General features: G+C 45.3%; 1 protein-coding gene across 1 annotated transcript in view; it reads right to left on the reverse strand.

The window, feature by feature from the left end:
* LOC126253226 (trypsin-1-like) overlaps window positions 1-22,093 on the reverse strand; it is a 180,608-nt gene that overhangs the window by 147,232 nt on the left and 11,283 nt on the right. Inside the window, exon 2 of the mRNA XM_049954414.1 lies at window positions 1,759-1,892. Within this exon, the coding sequence (XP_049810371.1) occupies window positions 1,759-1,892 (134 nt within the window). The remainder of the gene's footprint in view (window positions 1-1,758; window positions 1,893-22,093) is intronic.

A 22,093-nucleotide genomic window follows, 5' to 3' on the forward strand; every position in this document is an offset into this window, starting at 1 on the left:
TGGTTAATCCTCTGTGTTGTATAATTCTCTCTTCATACAACTCCATAGTCACACTTCCTTTTTAAGAAAGTGGTTCGAATCCGAGGGGGTGAAGAGCTTTTCGTTACCAGCGTTCAACTTGAAGCAGGAAGAACCAGATAGCTGACACAGATGACACAGTTCCTCGTTCATATCCTGATAAAAATTTCAAATCTCTCATGGTGTCTTATGCAGTAAGGATATAGAACACCTCATGGTGATCCGTCCGCCAAATGAGGACGTTATGCTCGGCGACTCCCTTGTTGCTATACAGGTTGGTCCCATAGAAGTGGTCAATATTCGCTGATATGACAGTTACAATGGGCAAAAACGTGCGCATCTTAAGAGCTATGAGAACTGCTTCATCTTCGATAGTATCACACAAACGTTTCCTACTGCAGGTTCTTTACTTTCCTTAACATGGGTGGTGACAGCACAGGCCAAAATAAGAAAAAATGCTCAGTAAATATGGACTCAGAAACACATACCGTAAGAACTATGAGCACATGTTCAGTAGAAGAGATGTGTCTCGCAGCAGCGAAGATGAGCAACTCATATCTCGTCAGGTATGCGCTTTACAGGTAATGTTTACTGGACGTTCTTCGCATGGAAAGTAAGGAACTTGCAATAGAAGAGATTTACCTCACAGTATCGAAAGTAAAGTAGTTTTCATAGCTCTTAAGGTATGCATTTTAGAGTCAATCTTTACTAGACACTTTGGCTTCAAATGATAGTTTATTGTATTGTATATTAACAGGGGGCCTAGAAACGACGGAGAGGCTCCGTCACCGCCGCAGCCGCAGTGGTCCACAACCCCACGACGACTACCGCAGTCCACTTCACCCCTCCGCCGCCCCACTCTTTCAGGGCTATTGAGTGGTTCGGCCACGGTGGACCCCCCCCCCCCCCCCCCCCAGGGAACGTCTGACACCAGACGAGTGTAAGTCATAGCCGGCCGCGGTGGCCGAACGGTTCTAGGCGCTTCAGCCCGGAACCGCGAGACTGCTGCGGTCGCAGGTTCGAATCCTGCCTCGGGCATGGATGTGTGTGATGTCCTTAGGTTAGTTAGGTTTAAGTAGTTCTAAGTTCTAGGGGACTGATGACCTCAGATGTTAAGTCCCGTAGTGCCAGAGCCATTTGAACCATTTTTTGCAATTCATATGTTTGCGTGGTAGAGTAATGGTGGTGTACGTTTACGTGGAGAACTCCTTTGCGCAATCACCGACATACTGTAGCTGAGGCGGAATAAGTGGAACCAGCCAGCCTTCGCCGACCCAGACGGAAAACCGCCTAAAAACCATCCACAGACTGGCTGGCTCACCGGACCTCGACACAAGTCCGCCGGGCGGATCCGTGGCGGGGACCAGGCGCTCCTTGCCACTCCGGAAAGCCGTGCGATAGACCGCACGACTAACCGGGCGGGCAAATGATAGTTACTGTCATACTGACCATTCCTCCTGAGACACCGTGTATGAGAGAATTATGCTACGGCCGGCACCGTGATTCGCTCTCGCTTTAATCTCTCGTTGTTATCAACAACATAAACGTAACACTACACTCTACATGTGCCCAAATCACTCACCTGCACTAAACAGTTACGTTTTACATCTGACATAGCTACCGAAGTACTATCAGCTAGAAATGCCTGCACTAGCCAACAGCCACTCCGAAATGATAGTTCCTTCGTTCTTGCAGGGCAGTTCGAGTCACTCGTTGCACAGGTCGACTGACGCCACTCACCTGGTAGGGGAAAGTGCCCTCGGGTGCGTAGCTACCACCCAGTATCCGGGACTCGGCCGCTTTTGTCGAAGATGTCGCATTCACTGGAGTGACGTTGTCACGTGCAGGAAGGCTTTGCAATGTTGTCGCACCATCTGTAAGAGACATTCCATCAGACATAATAAGATGAATTTGAGGCTCCACGCCTGTCATAGAAAAACAGAAGCCGAAGTTGTTAAGGTGAAGCTAGTGCGAAAGTAGGCAGTTTGACTTTTATTTCACCGGGCAAAATACACTGACGGAAAAAAAATCGCAAAACCAAGAAGTATTTGGGCGACATAAACGAAGGTTGGTAAGTGTGTTTCTACATCTGAAAGTCGATATCTATTCGAATTTCGTGCCAGTCGGATAAAAGTGGCGCCAGTAGCTCAACTATAAGGATGCAAATGAGGTTTGCTTTAAATACACGTTGTAATGGTGGTGAACGTTGATTACCTTTGAGATTGGACGTCGTGAGTTGGTGTTAGTCAAGAATACCTTTAAGACAACAAAGACACCATTGTCAACACCTCACTGACAAGTGAGTTTGAATGAGGTGGTGTAATAGGGCTACGCGAAGCTGGATGTTCCTTTTGTAATATTAAAGAAAGACTTGGTAAGGATAGCGCCAATGTGCATAATTGTTGGCAGCGGTGTTCACGAGAATGTACGGTCGCAAGAAGATCGGGTTCCGGACGGCCACCTGGCACTACCTTCATGTACGGTGTATGGCTCTGACGCATCGTACTGCATCTGCAGCAGCAATTTGAGCAGCAGTTGACATCATAGTGACACAACAAACTGAAATACATCGATAATTTAAAGGATAGCTCCTAGCCAGCCGCCCTCTTGCGTGCATTCCGCTGACCACAAGCCACCCTCATTAGCGACTTCAGTGGTGTCAAGCGAGAACTGACTGGAGGGCAAGGTGGAGGTCTATTGGGTTTTCTAATGAGGCTGGTTCTGCCTCGGTGAAAATGATGGCCGTGTGTTGATTAGAAGGAGGCCAGTTGAAGACCTGCTACAAACCTGTCAGCGTGCTAGAGACACTGAATCTACACCTGGAGTTACAGTCTGGGGTGCGATTTCGTTCGACATATTGTGCCACCATTCATGAACAGCACTCCAGGGGGATAACGTCCCCCCACACACACCACTGTTGTAACCCATCATGCTCAACATGAACATCACCATGTCGCCTTAGCCTGCTCGATTACCATATCTGTCTCCAACCAAACACATATGGGACATCTTCGAATGACAACTCCAGCATCAACCACAAACAGAATTGACCAACCGCTTATTGACGGACCAAGTGCATCAGCGATGGAACTACTGACATCCGGCACCTAAACAACACAATAAATGTACGTGTGTATGTCAGCATTCAACATTCTGGCGGTCATACCGGTTATTAATGCATCAGCATCTCTTATTTGCCATGGCATAGCTTGTAATGATATTAATCTGTGGTCTTCTAACGTTAATCGCTTAAAAATCGTACCAAGACAAATGTGTTCTCGAAATTTCGTTGCTCTACTTTTATTATTTTTTGGTGCTGCGTTTTTTTTTTTTGTTTTTTTTTCCATCAGTGTATTAGTCACCCCCTGAAAAGAGCGGGCTGGTCGCTTAGAAACGCAATAGGTGGTGTAGAACCGTTGCCAGGTCGTCACGTTACAGTCCACTACTGACCTAAATCATGACAGTGAAGTGTTGTGTATGTATCAGTAAGCTGAAAGAAATCAGCGTAGTAAGGCGGGCCAGCATGAAGACGTACGGAATGGCAGAAAGTAGCTGTTGTGTTTGGACTTACCCACGATCACACTGTAATTGATAATTTTGGACTTGTTGGTATACCAGTCCAGACAGTCCAAAGTGTTGCTACAGCACAGAGAAGTAAGAGCTAATAATGATGAAAATTTTATTACAACTGGCTCACATTGACACAAGCAACTTCAAGTTACGTCAGAGACAGAAGTGTGAGGAGGAAGCAAGCCAGTACGTCGCTAATGAATCTCGTCGACGACGACTCGTTAGCTCGTAAGACATGTTGCAAGGAACTGTATCTCTATCACAAGAGCACATAGCGAGGGAGCGACACAGCAGTTAACAACCTGTTAAGTGAATGTAGCTGAATATAAGGAGAGCACATTCGGTTATTACGAATAGAATCTGTTCAGTGAATGTAGCTGAATATAAGGAGAGCACATTCGGTTATTACGAATAGAATCTTGCGTCGTAACCTCGTTCTAGCTGCCTTTAAATACTCCAGCTCTCGTCATGAATTGATCGTTGGGATCGATGGCATTCACAGTAATTGCACTCGATTCCATGACTACGATACTGTAGTGAATCTACGTCCTAATGGTCGAGCACAGTCTGTGAACTAGCCGAAAGTGTACTCAAGATAATGGCCTTCACCTGATGAACGTTATACTGCTGACAGCCTACCATTAGCTGATGGAGAAAGTGGCTGTCTACCGACAACGCCACATCGCACTTTGCTGTCAATACCAAACTTCAAGGCAGAAGCCAGCAACAGAGCCTCTTGGGGTTCACGTTCCTGTTCAACACTCAGGCATCTTTGGATGCTGAAACCTAACAACGGTAGGAAGCAGATCAACATCGCGGGTGCATCATCAAGGGTCATCATACAATTCGAAGTGGGGCCGAGTACACTCCAGCAGCCAGCCCGAAACGGCCATGCCTACTCGCCGGCAGCCCCCTCATAGCGAAGGTCGCTGTCATCTTCTCCTGGGCGCGCAACCGCTGAGCTGACTCGGCGGACGTCAACCAGACTGCAACACGCAGCTGACTGAGCAACAACCGACCTGATGCGGAAGAACGACAACTTGTAAACCTTGTCCATAAATACTGAACTCTAATAAGGTTTCAGTAGCGTCGAAGACGCTTGACAGGCTACCGACAGCTACCCTGACTTGGCGCAGAGGTGTCTCCGGCAAGCCCCCTGTAGTGTCTACATGGAATGATAAACCGCCCACACCCATGCAACCAGGTGTAGGAACAGTGGTTGTAAAAGGATCCTAACCAACAGGAAGATGAGATGAATGGTACCCTTTGTCGGCATTATTACTCACAGGGGTACATAAGGCTGCAAGTCTTCAGTAGGCCAAATAACACAGACACTTGATAGTAGCTGACTGAAGGCGCGTTGAGTGCCTCTTTTCTCAAATGCAGTACGTCTAGTTCACAGACGGCTCAATAAAGCATTAGACTCACAGTGTGTGGAGGGTGAAGTTCAGTCCAGAGGAGTTCCTGTTATTTTTTGGGTTCTATTTATTTATGTCAATGATTCCGGCCCGCCCATTAAGATTACCATTAACATGGACCAGGATGTCCATTTCAACATTCTTGGTGACCAAATGATTTGTTTGATAAACACTCATGCATCCTATCACACCTCGACTGGCCCGCTAAATCACTTGATCTGACCCTCATCGAAAATGTCTTGGCCAATTTGTAACATCGGGTGAAACACAGCAGTCAACATCACCACAATTTGGTAGTTCTACGAAACCTAAGCATCAGCTAGCGGGTTTAACTTAATACGGAATATTTGAAGAAGATTGTAGTTTCTCTTCCTTGCCAAACTGAGGCCATTAGCAAAGAGTAGAGGTGGTTTTGCGCACTATTAGCGCGACGTCACCTGAAAGGCTTACTAATTTTTTGTCCTATGTACTTATCCAAGAATCAGATTTGCAGAGAGCGTTGATCTACAATTTCTTATAATCAGGCAGTGCGCCTGTATCGTTTGTTACATTTCACACCCCTCAACAGTTTCACATTCAGTTCCCAATGTCCCATGGCGTGAAGGAACGCGGTTTAGTTGATAGTGATTAATCCATAGAACACGGACGTTCAGCCTGCTAGCCTACCCTCTGTCTTCTTCCACCAACAACACAAACACAAACACATAACACGCCACGACGCACTCTTCGGTATTAACTGCAGCAAAACATGTAGTCAAGCCACAATACTCATACATTCCTAAGAATATCTGTGTGCGAAGGACGAAATTCGGCAACAGAGAAACTACTCTTGCAGCAACCTATTCAGTGCGACTTCCTCTTGTACTATTGGAACGAACAACTTTTCCCAGCATACTTTCAGACATACACAAACAAAATTTTAATTTTTTTCTCTCGATCAGTGTCATGAAAGAGTTTAAGTTTGGTTGAGTCCTCCACTCATGACTAAGATTTTTTGGAAGGTTTCGCTTGGTTATCAGGCGAATGTCGGATCTGATAATCTGGTAATTTTAATTGAGACTGGACGGAGCAGTACTAAATTCAAACTTGAGGACTAAGAGTAAATTGAATACTACTGTTGTCAACAGGAAGTACCGTGAATAAATGAAAGTAGTTTGTTCCCACCTAACAAACACAGCACGTAGCGATGACATGTACGCTGTTGTGCAGATACTTGCATCGTAATACAGACACAAAGACAAATGGAGATAAGAAATCAAACGAAATAGAATTACTGTGTAACAGCCCTTGCACATCACGCGTCCCTTACTTTAACATTCTCAGAAAATATCCTTGAACAATCTACGACATTTTATCAATGTGGGTGCAGTTCATCCTGCATATATCTCTTAAGCAGCATGTTCTTTTCGCGCAAAAAATACACTCCTCTTTACTTTTATGATGACTTGAACTCTGACAGGGACGCTTCTATTCAGCTCTCTGAATGTTTGTGGAGGAAGAACAGCCCATACTTCCCGAAGACCCTTAACCAGCGAAGAAGTGATGTTGTACGCTGAGGTCTGGAGCGAAGTCGACATTATAAGTCTTGGGTTGATGTCGTGCCTATGGGCAACCATGTCCATTTCAGGAGTGATACTGTCCGCAGACGTCAGCCTCACAGAGCTGCCTTAGGACAGCGTGCATTGTCATGCTGTTAAATCAACGTCTCCGAACTGTTCCTCTACTGTACGCAGTACACAACGGTGTAAAATGTTTTCATATCCTTCCACATTTAGCTTTCTCTTTAAGAGTAATAAGGGGATCACACACCAAACACGAAAAACACAGCCATAGCTAACATCACCTCTACTGCACTTTACTACTGGCACCACACCTGGTGGCAGGTAACATTCTCCAGTCGTTCGCCAAACGCAAACCCTTCCATCGGATTGACACAATATACGACGAGATTTATCACTCCAAATCACTCAGCTATCCACTGTTCAGTGAAGTCGCTCTCCACATCACAACAAGCGTCGGTTAGCACACACTACAGAAATGAGTGGCTTATGAGGAGCTCCTCGATCACTGTACCCTTTCGTTCTTGTAACTCCCTACGCACAGACAGACATTGTGCTACTTTGAAACTCTCGAGTGATTACTTTTGCTGATTTCATGTGATCTTTTACGACCACTATCCTAAACGCTCGACGTTCCCGTCCGTCAGTACATGAGGGGCCCCTGGTCTTGGTTTAGGTGTGGTTGTTCCTTCACGTTTCCCCTTCACAATCTCGGCACCAACAGTCGCCTTGGGCAGCTTCAGAAGTGTTGAAATGTCCCTTACGGATTTATTGCCCAGGTGAGATCGGATGACAAGTCGATTTTCGAAGTCACTGACATCTCCACAGACACACTCAGATATTACTGTTTCTCTGCTGACAACACAATACTCACAGCTTTCACTTATACTGGCGGACCACCTCTCAAGACGTTTAGGGGTCTACTTTGCATTACATGTAATCTACCCACTTTTGATCAGATTGTGCAATTACTTCGAGAGGGTACTCCGTGAGACACTGCGGAGAGGACAGTCCTGTACCATTTTACGACCATAAGTGGCATTTTGCTACATCTCGTCTTCTTCTGACCCCCTCAGTTCTTTTGCCTACCTGGCTATCTGCAGGGTGATCGTAAGCGCAGTGCCAGCAATCTCGTCCGCGGAGGAGAGTAGAGGCTAGGCAGAGAATCAGTAACAAAAAAATTCATAATGGCTTCGATAATACATGTTTCTGATTTCTTGACAAGCTACTGTTTAATTTTTAATGGTCAACACTGTAGAAGCATAATGAAATCTTAAATCTAACAGTTTTTAACAACAATCACCCCATATTACTTAACTATACCTTTCATTAGGTCTCATGCTCAGATGGAAAATTGCGTAAATTACACTTCGCAACACAATTAAATGACCACTTTTTCGATAGCCCGTAACTGTCTCCCACTGCGACGATTAAGTTTGAAAATTGGTCAGAGGTGCCTACAACCTTTCTCTTCGATTATGTAAAAGCGTGGCGCCGCTCGAGGACACTTCAAACAGTCAGTTGTCGACACATGCGAAAAAAAGGCCAGAGACCAGAAGTTCATGTGAGGTGTAAAGTGGGTTAACGATGACACATTGCTACCAAATTTTATAACAATTCGGCCCAACGACACCGTGGACGTGTCAGAAGATGGGAAAGTCGTCACACCCTTTCTTACTCACATTCTGACTCCGCCGAGATGCAGGACAGAACCGCGCCGCCAAGTGTTGAAATCATGTGGTTTTCTCATGGCCGGCCGGTGTGGCCAAGCGGTTCTAGGCCCTCCAGTCTGGAACCGCGCGACCGCTACGGTCGCAGGTTCGAATCCTACCTCGGGCATGTATGTGTATGATGTCCTTAGGTTTGTTAGGTTTTAAGTAGTTCGACGTTCTAGGGGACTGATGACCTCAGATGTTGAGTCCCATAGTGCTCAGAGCCATTTGAACCATTTCTTCTCATGGTTGGCGGAGGAAAATATTTCAGATACACCACCTCTCAGAATTGACATGAAAAGGCCTTTGGAGTGGGATAAAGAGCGTAAAGAGTGTCAATGAAACCACCCCTCCCCCTGAGGCGTTAAATCGCACACATTTCCTTGTCGAAAACAGCAGTTCGTAGTGTGTTCAGCAACTGAACCACGCTCTTGACCACCTGTGACACTGCTGGCATCAATTTCTATACGAGTACATCGTGGGTCCTACAACCCCATTTAACATGATCACACCCGTTTGGACTGCAGTGCGACCGCAGTTTATGCTCTGATGTACAGGGTGGGACCACTAGGGGCCATTCAAAACCATTCTGCGTGATTTCCCTAAATCACTCCAGGCAAATGCCGGGATGGTTCCTCTGAAAGGGCACGGCCGACTTCCTTCCCCATCCTTCCCTAATCCGATGAGACCGATGACCACGCTGTCTGGTCTCCTTCCCCAAAACCAACCAACCAAAACCATTCTGCAAAATCTGAACGCGATCTGAAGCTGCAATGCGTGCTTACCCTGTTACAATCCTCCTGTTTCGCACCCTCCTGTGGCATGAGCACGGATATGCCCGATATTAACAAATGCATGAATAAAATGGCGAAGGATCTCACTAAGACCACTAGTTCGGCAACACACTGAGCGCTTAAAAATGTACCTAGACGGAGACAACCTGTGACGAAGTTCTAGGTGCTTGCAGACATTCAATCCTTTCGATACTCCTCCGATTCCGCATGCGTAACAAAAGACCCAAGAGCGAAAGTAGAGCCTGCCTAGGACTCTCATCACCTTTCTGTAAAAGTACATTTTTAAGTTACTCAGTAAAGACGGGCAGGTGGCATTGAGGTATTGTCGAGCTGGCTTGTCTAAGGGAGACCCTTTACCGTTTTATCCACACATCTGTTCCACCCCTTCGTGATCATGGCGGAGGGTACGAAACAGGACGGCTGTAAAAGCATAGCCGTCCAGAGTGGCCGAGCGGTTGTCGGCGCTACAGTCTGGACCCGCACGACCGGTACGGTCGCAGGTTCGAAACCTGCCTCGGGCATGGATGTGTGTGATGTCCTTAGGTTAGTTAGTTTTAAGTAGTTCTAAGTTCTAGGGGACTGATGACCTCAGCAGTTACGTCCCATAGTGCTCAGAGCCATTTGAACCATTTCGTAAAAGCATAAGATTCAGATCGCGTTCAAATTTTCGTCGATTGGTTTTGAACGGCCGCAAGTGGTTCCACCCTGAACACCAGAGCAAAAATTGTCGGACTGTTGTTTTCGAGCGCGAAATATGTGGAAATGAAAGCCCCAAGGAAAGCGTGGTTTCGTTGGCGGCCTTGGCGGGCTCTATGCTATCCCCGAGGCCTTTTCGTGTCGACTCTTGGAGTTGTTCTGTCTGAAAGGTTTTCCTAGGCTGTATGTAAGAAAACCACGTGGTTTCAAAGGCGGGTGCAGCGGGAGCGTCAAAGGTAAGAGTGAAATGTGGCTTAGAGGGGGTGCGGTGACCTTCCCGTCGTGTCCACGGTCCACAGTGGCGTTGGGCAGAATTGTGGTGAAATTTGGTGCCAATGTGGCATCATTTACCCACATTACACCTAACAGAAAGTTCAGAGCTCTAACCTTTTTTTTAGATCATAATTAAATGTTTCCCTGAGACATTTAAGTCTCTTTTTATTATCTACGATAATGATCGAAGCACACGAAATGAATTAAAATTTGTACTGCAGCCGGAACCCGGACTTGCCTGCGAGGCACAAATGCTAACCATTACACCACAGCAGTATAATGGACAATTCGATCATTATCGTAGATAATAAAGAGAGACTTAAATGTCACAGGGAAACATTTAATTATAAAATCTATAAGATAACCAATGCTGGTGTGCTTGCCAATGTCTGAGAGCCCTGGCTGTAGGGACAATATGAAAGGGAAAAATGAATTGAAGACTTATATGTCTCAGGGAAACATTTAATTATAAGATCTGTAAGATCACCAATGGTACAATGACGCCCCATGACGTGCAATGCTGGGGTGCTTGCGAATGTCGGAGAGCCCTGGCAGTAGTGACAATATGTAAGAGAAACATGAATTGAAGTGTGCGTTGGGGAGGGCACTCAGCTTAGGCAGTTCGGGCAGCAATGTTGACCATCGTACTGCTGTGGTGTAATGGTTAGCATATCTGCCTAGCAAACACGAAGACCCGGATGCGAGTCCCGGTCGGAGCACAAATTTTAATTCATTTCGTGTGCTTCGATCGACCTTTTTTCTCAGCACGTGTTTGAAGCGTCTCCGAACCCAAAGGTGGCGTCGCATGGCGCCACCCTTTTGCAACGTTACAGAGGAGGGATTTAGGCACCTCTGAGCCAAATTTCAAACTCAATGCATCGCAGTGCGACACAATTACGGGGTTTCAATAAAGTGATCCTTTAATTGTGTCGCATAGTGTACATTCCTTCTTGTGGTTATCAGTACACAGGGTGGTCCATTGATCGTGACTGGGACAAATATCTCATGAAATAAGCGTCAAACGAAAATACTACAAAGAGCGAAACTCGTCTAGCTTGAAGGGGGAAACCAGATGGCGCTATTGTTGGCCCGCTAGATGGCGCTGCCATGGGTCAAACGGATATCTGCTGCGTTTTTTAAAATAGTAACCCCAATTTTTATTACATATTGGTGTAGTACGTAAAGAAATATGAATGTTTTAGTTGGACCACTTTTTTCGCTTTGTGATAGATGGCGCTGTAATAGTCACAAACATATGGCTCACAATTTTAGACGAACAGTTGGCAACAGGTAGGTTTTTAAATTAAAATACAGAACGTAGGTACGTTTGAACATTTTATTTCGGTTGTTCCAATGTGATACATGTACCTTTGTGAACTTATCGTTTCTGAGAACGCATGCTGTTACAGCGTCATTACCTGTAAATACCACATTAATGTAATAAATGCTCAAAATTATGTCCGTCAACCTCAATGCATTTGGCAATACGTGTAACGACATTCCTCTCAACAGCGAGTTGTTCGCCTTCCGTAAAGTTCGCACATGCATTGACAAAGCGCTGACGCATGTTGTCAGGCGTTGTCGGTGGATCACGATAGCAAATATCCTTCAACTTTCCCCACAGAAAGAAATCCGGGGACGTTAGATCCGGTGAACGTGCGGGCCATGGTATGGTGCTTCGACGACCAATCCACCTATCATGAAATATGCTATTCAATACCGCTTCAACCGTACGCGAGATATGTGCCGGACATCCAGCATGTTGGAAGTACATCGCCATTCTGTCATGCTGTTAAACATCTTGTAGTAATATCGGTAGAACATTACGTAGGAAATCAGCATACATTGCACCATTTAGATTGCCATCGATAAAATGGGGGCCAATTATCCTTCCTCCCATAATGCCGCACCATACATTAACCCGCCAAGTTCGCTGATGTTCCACTTGTCGCAGCCATAGTGGATTTTCCGTTGCCCAGTAGTGCATTTATGCCGGTTTACGTTACCGCTGTTGGTGAATGACGCTTCGTCGCTAGATAGAACGCTTGCAAAAATTCTGTCATCGTCCCGTAATTTCTCTTGTGCCCAGTGGCAGAACTGTACACGGCGTTCAAAGTCGTCGCCATGCAATTCCTGGTGCATAGAAATATGGTACGGGTGCAATCGATGTTGATGTTGCATTCTCAACACCGGCGTTTTTGAGATTCTCGTTTCTCGCGCAGTTTGTCTGCTACTGATGTGCGGATTAGCCGCGACAGCAGCTAAAACACCTACTTGGGCATCATCATTTGTTGCAGGTCGTGGCTGACGTTTCACATGTGGCTGAACGCTTCCTGTTTCCTTAAATAACGTAACTACCCGCGAATGGTTCGGACACTTGGATGATGTCGTCCAGGATAACGAGCAGCATACATAGCACACGCCCGTTTGGCATTTTGATCAGAATAGCCATACATCAACACGATATCGACCTTTTCCGCAATTGGTAAACGGTCCATTTTAACACGGGTAATGTATCACGAAGCAAATACCGTCCGCACTGACGGAATGTTTCGTGATACCGTGATACCACGTACTAATCCGTTGGTGACTATTACAGCGCCATCTATCACAAAGCGAAAAAAGTGGTCCAACTAAAACATTCATATTTATTTACGTACTACACGAATATGTAATAAAAAATGGAGGTTCCTATTTAAAAAAACTCAGTTGGTATCCGTTTGACCTATGGAAGCGCCATCTAGCAGGCCAACCATAGCACCATCTGGTTTCCCCCTTCAAGCTAGACGAGTTTCGTTCTTTGTAGTTTTTTCGTTGGCTGCTTATTTCGTGAGATATTTGACCCGGTCACTATCAATGGACCACCCTGTATAGCTTCCTGTTTGCCCTTCTTTCTCTGTAAATACAGATAATTATTGTTGTGGCTTTCAGTCCGTAGAAGACTGGTTAGATGCAGCACCTTAAGCTAGTCTGTCCTGTGCAGCTCTCTTCAAGTCTGCATAGCTGCTGCAACCTGCATCCACTTGAATCTACTTGTTATAGTCAAATCTTAGTGTCCCTCTACAATATTTACACCCCATACTTCTCACCATTACCAAACTGACGTTTCGTTGACGCAACAGTATTTTCCCTGTCAACTGATCGCTTTATTAAGCTGTGCCGTAATACTCTTTTCTCCCCAGTTGTATTCGGTAGAGTCCAAGCAGGATACGCTGGCCTCTTCGCAGTGACCATTTTCGTCCAAAGCGCTGGGCGAGTCAATTCGTTTGTTCGGAAGTGGAGGCCGGCACTGTTTACCCTATTTCGCCTAGTCGATGACGGAATCGAGCTACATGCCCCGTAATCTTCCTCAAACGATTTAACAGAAACTATTCGGTAAATAAATTTCATTTTTGCGTTATATCATCTTCATGATTACACGTCCATCATTGTGTAAATAGTCACAGTTACTGTGACATTTTCACTTACGTAAGACACTGCACGAAAGTCGAAAAAATTTGCATTTAAAAATAGGGGTCACTATGGTTTTGCGTTTGGTGCATATTACATAATATGTTGCTGCGAATGAAATTTAGCTAACATATTGAATTTTTCTTTAGACTTGCGAGGAGGTCTCTATCTGTCACCAATCTCGAGGAAATTGTACTGATACAGCACACTCATTTGTGATCCTGCGAGCCATTGACAAAGCTGGAATGGAATACTTACAACGTTGCTCATACTTCACAAACGGTTTCAGATATAGAAATGAGATTTTGGCAAATGATGTCACGCAAAGATGATAGTATTTTGTCATATGGTTACTACGAAAAACTTCATTAGCTAGCGTGTTATTCCACTAATTACAGACTTTTTCGGTGAAAGAATATAATTTTTGAGGGACATTGACAGCTGGTGAAACGAGCAATGCTGTGGGTTTTGGAACGACGTCTGCGAAGAAATGACACGCTTATTTTTGTACTGAGGACGTGCTTTTTCATAAGCTATTGAAATTATTTTTCTCTCGGTTCCTCACTTAGTAAAATTAATAAACGACTGTTCGGTAGAGTCCATGCAGGATATGGTGGCCGATATCCAGTGGCCATTTTTGTCCATAGCACTGGGCGAATCCATTCGTTACAGTTCTCTCGCAGTTACGTCTGCGTAACATGTTAGCTGACATTCCGTAAACCACGCAGCGTTTTTGGCAAAAGAAGAAAATGCTAACATGTAAATAAGAGAAATGTAGGTTTTAATCAAAATTCGGCACTTGCGACGCTTCCCTGAAAGTTACAAACGCTTAACAAGCCAGACGAAAATAAATTTGCACCGGAATTCTTTTTACATACTATCCAAAGCAGAGGTGACAGTATATCTTTTTGGATGGCCACCATGCATGAGGGAACTCCCATCACATGGGCGGAAACAGAGATAGCCTTACAATCTATGCCTAAAGGAAAATTTTCAGGTGCAGATGAAGTGAACGCAGACATGATAAAGGCATGTAATGGCTGCAACGAGTACTCAATGCCATATGGGCAGATAACAAAATACCTGCGGATTGGAGCAACCTATGCCTAAAGGAAAATTTTCAGGTGCAGATGAAGTGAACGCAGACATGATAAAGGCATGTAATGGCTGCAACGAGTACTCAATGCCATATGGGCAGATAACAAAATACCTGCGGATTGGAGCAAGGGTGTAATAACTCCCCCGTTTAAGAAAGATAGCAAGCGGAAACCCAGCAACTGTAGAGGAATAACAATATTGTCTCAAGGACTGAAAATACTTGAGAAGATCATAGAAAAGAGACTGAGAACTGTCATAGAACTACAGCGGGAAGGAGGAACAATGTGGCTTCAGAAGTAACAGCTTAACAATTGATCTAATTTTTAGCACCCGCATGTTGATGGAAAAGTATTGGGAGAAAGTCAAGAACTTGGTCACTGTATTCCTGGATATATAAAATGCCTATGGCAGTATTATAAGAGATAAGATCTGGGAATGCCTGAGCGAAAAGAATGTGCCTGAAGGACTACTGAGAAAAATTCGGATGTTGTACAAAGACTGTACTAGCTGTGTACAAATTGGGTAAGGACGATCATCATGGTTTGAGACCAAGAGTGGAGCTCAACAAGGAAGTGCACTGTCCCCACTACTGTTCATCACTGTTATGGATACTACACTCCTGGAAATTGAAATAAGAACACCGTGAATTCATTGTCCCAGGAAGGGGATACTTTATTGACACATTCCTGGGGTCAGATACATCACATGATCACACTGACAGAACCACAGGCACATAGACACAGGCAACAGAGCATGCACAATGTCGACACTAGTACAGTGTATATCCACCTTTCGCAGCAATGCAGGCTGCTATTCTCCCATGGAGACGATCGTAGAGATGCTGGATGTAGTCCTGTGGAACGGCTTGCCATGCCATTTCCACCTGGCGCCTCAGTTGGACCAGCGTTCGTGCTGGACGTGCAGACCGCGTGAGACGACGCTTCATCCAGTCCCAAACATGCTCAATGGGGGACAGATCCGGAGATCTTGCTGGCCAGGGTAGTTGACTTACACCTTCTAGAGCACGTTGGGTGGCACGGGATACATGCGGACGTGCATTGTCCTGTTGGAACAGCAAGTTCCCTTGCCGGTCTAGGAATGGTAGAACGATGGGTTCGATGACGGTTTGGATGTACCGTGCACTATTCAGTGTCCCCTCGACGATCACCAGTGGTGTACGGCCAGTGTAGGAGAACGCTCCCCACACCATGATGCCGGGTGTTGGCCCTGTGTGCCTCGGTCGTATGCAGTCCTGATTGTGGCGCTCACCTGCACGGCGCCAAACACGCATACGACCATCATTGGCACCAAGGCAGAAGCGACTCTCATCGCTGAAGACGACACGTCTCCATTCGTCCCTCCATTCACGCCTGTCGCGACACCACTGGAGGCGGGCTGCACGATGTTGGGGCGTGAGCGGAAGACGGCCTAACGGTGTGCGGGACCGTAGCCCAGCTTCATGGAGACGGTTGCGAATGGTCCTCGCCGATACCCCGGGAGCAACAGTGTCCCTAATTTGCTGGGAAGTGGCGCTGCGGTCCCCTACGGCACAGCGTAGGATCCTACGGTCTTGGCGTGCATCCGTGCGTCGCTGCGGTCCGGTCCCAGGTCGACGGGCACGTGCACCTTCCGCCGACCACTGGCGACAACATCGATGTACTGTGGAGACCTCACGCCCCACGTGTTGAGCAATTCGGCGGTACGTCCACCCGGCCTCCCGCATGCCCACTATACGCCCTCGCTCAAAGTCCGTCAACTGCACATACGGTTCACGTCCACGCTGTCGCGGCATGCTACCAGTGTTAAAGACTGCGATGGAGCTCCGTATGCCACGGCAAACTGGCTGACATTGACGGCGGCGGTGCACAAATGCTGCGCAGCTAGCGCCATTCGACGGCCAACACCGCGGTTCCTGGTGTGTCCGCTGTGCCGTGCATGTGATCATTGCTTGTACAGCCCTCTCGCAGTATCCGGAGCAAGTATGGTGGGTCTGACACACCTGTGTCAGTGTGTTCTTTTTTCCATTTCCAGGAGTGTATAATGAAGAACGTCAAGGAGAAGTCAGGTGAACTGAAAGCATTTGCCTTTGCTGATGACATCATGATATGGGGTGAAGCTGAAGAGGAAGTACAAATCAGACTCGATGGATGGAAATCTCAGTTTCAGGAATATAACCTCAACATCATTAAGACCAAGACAGTGGTGATGGTAGTCAACAGAGATGAGCAACCAGCAAGTGTTAAACTAGGAGACCACCGACTAAGGGGTGTGACAAGTTTTCCATACATTGGAAGTGTAATCTCCAGTGAAAATTTGGTCAGAAATGAAATCACCAACAGTGCAAAAAGGATCTGAATTCCACCAACAAGTAAGATCGCTTTTATGGGATGACTTGATTCCAAAACCGGCCAAACTGATGATGTTTAACAACTATTTCATAGCAATATTGAACTATGGTATTGAAACATGTACTTTCACGAAAAGAGAATCACCAAGGCTGCAAACGACAAAGATGAAATTTCTTAGGTCCAACATCCAGAAGACCAAGATGGACAAGTTAAGGAATGAGGAGATGAGGAAAGAACCCGTAATAAAGATATCCCTACTAGATCGAATTGGTGCATCTAGATTTCGATGGTACAGGCATGTGATGAGAATGGAGCAACTAGAACGGTCAAAATAAATTTGGAAAGACAGGTGAATGGGAAAAGAAAACCCGATGGATGGACTTGATTAAGACTGATCTAGTGACAAGAGAATGGACATCGGACGATGTTCTCTGTGAACAGGTGTATTTGGACAGGACGAAGTGGAAGAGTCTCATTACCAGTACCTGGGAAACTGGAACTGTTCACTCACGATGATGATGACCATGCAAATGTGGAGAGACTCCACTTAATATTTGCAAAATATGCGAACGTAGACTTTAATTTAGAACGGCACTTCCCCTCAAACACTCGGCATTTCCCATACAGTGCCTACCCACAACCCCCACCACTACCACTCTCCCCATGGGTACCCTGCTGACTGCGTGCCTACCGGCCACGCTATTCTGCACGCGTTCTACCTCTCTATTAGTTATTAGTTTACCCAACTAGTCTTCAGAATTCTTCTGAATCACCATACTGCAGAAACTTCTATCCTCTTCTTGTCTAGTTTCACTTTGGTACAAGACTACACTACAGACATGAACTTTTAGAAAAGACTTGCTAACAAGTTTCTCCTCTTCAGAGACCCCTTTCTTGCTATTGCCACTCTGTACTCAATAACCTCTATCCTTCAAACATACTCAGTTACTGTGCTACCTAAATAGAAAAAACTCATCTATCATTTTTAGGCTCTCAGCTCTTGATCTAGCTGCCTCAGAATGGTCTTATTTTATTCGACTACATTCCATTACCCCTGATTTACTTTTGCTTGTGTTAATCGTATAACCTCATTTCAAGACGCCGTCCATTTGTTTCAAATGATCTTCCAAGTCTCTTGCCAACTTTCGCAGAATTATTATGCCATCCGCAAATGTCTTCTGAATTTTAATTTACTTTCCAAATTTCTCATTACTCAGTGTACTGACTGTATAACATCGGAGATAAGCTTCACCCTTTGCCACTCTCTTCCCAACTACAGCTTTCGTTTAATGTCCTACAGTTCTGCTTCCGTACATTTTGTAAACAACCTTTCGTTCCCTTTACTTTCTCCCTACTGTGTTCAGCATTTCAAGGAGTGTAATGAAATCAATGTTGTTCAAATTTATTCTAAAGCTACAAATGTTATACACGTAGGTTTCTCTGTGTTCAGTTTATCTTACAAGTTAAGTTGCAGAGTCTGCATTACCTCGCGTGTTCCATCTTTTTTCTTGAAAGCAAACTGCCTTCCCCCAGTGTCGGCTACTGCCAGTTGTTCTCTTCTTCTATAAATATTTGCCGGCCGAAGTGGCCTTGCGGTTAAAGGCGCTGCAGTCTGGAACCGCAAGACCGCTACGGTCGCAGGTTCGAATCCTGCCTCGGGCATGGATGTTTGTGATGTCCTTTGGTTAGTTAGGTTTAACTAGTTCTAAGTTCTAGGGGACTAATGACCTCAGCAGTTGAGTCCCATAGTGCTCAGAGCCATTTGAACCATATAAATATTTGTGACACTATTTTGCAATCGTGAATTACACTACCGGCCATTAAAATTGCTACACAAAGAAGAAATGCAGATGATAAACGGGTATTCATTGGACAAATATATTATACTAGAACTGAGATGTGATTACATTTTCACGAAATTTGGGTGCATAGATCCTGAGAAATCAGTACCCAGAACAACCACCTCTGGCCGTAATAAAGGCCTTTATACGCCTGGACATTGAGTCAAACAGAGCTTGGATGGCGTGTACAGGCACAGCTGCCCATGTAGCTTCAACAAGATACCACAGTTCATCAAGAGTAGTGACTGGCGTGTTGTGACGAGCCAGTTGTTCGGCCACCATTGACCAGACGTTTTCAATTGTTGAGAGATCTGGAGAATGTGCTGGCCAGGGCAACAGTCGAATATTTTCTGCATCCAGAACGGCCCGTACAGGAACTGCAACATGCGGTCGTGCATTATCCTGCTGAAATGTAGGGTTTCGTAAGGATCGAATTAGGGGTAGAGCCACGGGTCGTAACACATCTGAAATGTAACGTCCACTGTTCAAAGTGCCGTCAATGCGAACAAGAGGTGACAGAAACGTGTAACCAATGGCACCCCATACCATCACGCCGGGTGATACGCCATTATGGCGATGACGAATACACGCTTACAACGTCCGTTCACCGCGATGCCGCCAAACACGGATGCGACCATCATGATGCTGTAAACAGAACATGGATTCATCCGAAGAAATGACGTTTTGCCATTCGTGCACCCAGGTTCGTCGTTGAGTACACCATCGCAGGCGCTACTGTCTGTGATGCAGCGTCAAGGGTAACGGCAGCCATGGTCTCCGAGCTGAAAGTCCATGCTGCTGCAAACGTCGTCGAACTGTTCGTGCAGATGGTTGTTGTCTTGCAAACGTCCCCATCTGTTGACTCAGGGATCGAGACGTGGCTACACGATCCGTTACAGCCATGCGGATAAGACGCCTGTCATCTCGACTGCTAGTGATACGAGCCGTTGGGATCCAGCAGGGTGTTCCGTATTACCCTCCTGAAACCACCGATTCCATATTCTGCTAACAGTCATTGGATCTCGACCAACGCGAGCAGCAATGTCGCGATACGATAAGCCGCAATCACGATGGGCTACAATCCGACCTTTATCAAAGTCGGAAACGTGATGGTACGCATTTCTCCTCCTTACACGGAGAATAACAACAACGTTTCACCATGCAACGCCGGTCAACTGCTGTTTGTGTATGAGAAATCGTTTGGAAACTTTCCTCATGCCAGCACGTTGTAGGTGTCGCCACTGATGGTTCGGTATATTCACGTCTGATAGCACCAGTCTTATTTGGACCTGAAATTATCACGTTCGTCTTGAAGTTTGAGAGTATTTCGTCTGACTCATATTTAAGGAACAGTCGAACGAAAACGAGACAGATGACAAAAGTAAGTAAAGTGTTCATTACTTCAAAAGTAATCGCCGAAACTGTTAGTACAGTTATACCACGGTGAGACAACATGGTTAATGTCGTAATGGAAAATTGTTTGCGGTTGCTGAAGGAACCATGACTGTACTCAAGTGTGTTCCTCTTCGTTCGAAACAAATGGACGGCCACGAATGTCTTTCTTCAGAGCTTCAAAAATATGAAAATCGCGTGGACAGAGATCGGTACTGTATGGAGAATATGTTAGGGATTCCCAGCAAAACTTCTGCAGCGTATTCGAAACAACCTTGGCAACATGTGAGCGGGTGTTATCTGTTCCAGGACGGGGAATAAATGTGCTAACAATTATGGTAATTACTTTTGAAATAATAAACATTTTACTTACTATTTCCCCTCTGTCTCCTTTCTCTGTCTCCTTTCTATATGACCTCCCCTTATATCTTGTATAACAGGTGGAATAGTTTTGCCATGGAATGTTCTTCTAAGGCTCACAGTAAGTCTGGGGAAACGTTGTCTGCACCTCGTGCCTCGTTTCGACTTTAGTCTTTCAGTGTGTCAGATTCTGAAGCTCTCAGTTCTCATCCCATCTTCATCTCCTTCCGCCTACCCATCCCGTACCACTGTCTTCAATGTCGTTTCCTTTAAATAGGTCTGTAACCATTCCTTCCACGTTTCAACTTCCCTTTGCTCAGTACTGGCTCTTGATCTTCGTACAGCAGCTTCTGTTTTGTCTAATGGATTAGTTTAATTTTCCGTCGCATATATCGTTACGAACGCTTCTATGCTTTTCATTTCTACCCTACCTTTTTTCTGCTTTGCTATTTTGCACTTTCTGTAAATATCGCTTTTTAGATACTTTTGCATACTTCATTTACTGAATTTTTGTGTTTTCTCCTTTCATAAGTTAAAATCAGTACCTTGTGTATTATACAAGGGTTTCTACTAGACTTTTTGGGTATCTGACCCTTTGCTACCTTCACTATTTCATATCTCGAAGATATCAATTCGTCTTCTACAGCATTTTTCCCCCTGTTTCAACCATCGGTACCTAACAGTCACTTTGAAATCGCCACAACCAGTGACTGTTGTAGTTTATCCAGATCTCATCTTCTCAGTTTTCTACCTTTCTGTAGTTTCTTAAGTTTTAATCTGCAGTCAATAATTAGTAATTATGGGCAGTCTCCACATGTGTCCGAGGAAATGTTTCGCAGGTTGAAATCTGGTTTAGAAACCCCTGTCTTACCCTCCGAGGTCTCCAAGTCTCTTCCATGTCCACTGCCTGGTTTCATGTTCCTTAAAATCGATTGTTAACAACGATGTTTTCTGTGCAAAACTGTGTCTGGCGGCTTCCCCTCACAACCATTGCTCTTTAATTGCAGTATTATGGCTCAAGAGCGCTGTGGATGTGAACAGTTTCGTACCACGATTCCGAGACGACGTGAAACGTCTTTGTCACTTGGCTTGTTCCTACAGTAGGTAGTTCTTGATCTTCGCCAGCAATAAAAAGAATTTAAGTTACGTAGTATTTCTCCTGAGCATGATGGCATGGGTTTCTGAGACGCGTAGTGGCGTAATGTATCAGTCATTGGTACAGGAAACTCTTTCATTTAGGTTTGTTGATAAGCGCTTTATCTCCTATCAGTGAGTCAGAAAGTTTCAAAAGCCCAAGATATTGTGTTATCGAATGAAATCGTGCGGCTCTACTGTACCACACTTACAGCACTTTGACAGCAGTGATAGTGTTCCTCGCACGCAGAGCCTCACGGCCAACTCAATGACGCCTGTTTCTGGCAATACGTTCATCATGCGTATTCTCACACATTTCTAATAAGTATAGAATTTAAACTCTTTGATCTTCAGATCGAGCTCAGTCATAAAAAAAATTGTTATGTGAAAATTTCAGATGTTATCCTGCATCGGGGCAGATCTTTTCAAG

This window comes from Schistocerca nitens, chromosome 4 (assembly GCF_023898315.1).
Source record: "Schistocerca nitens isolate TAMUIC-IGC-003100 chromosome 4, iqSchNite1.1, whole genome shotgun sequence".
In the NCBI taxonomy this organism is placed as follows: domain Eukaryota; kingdom Metazoa; phylum Arthropoda; class Insecta; order Orthoptera; family Acrididae; genus Schistocerca; species Schistocerca nitens.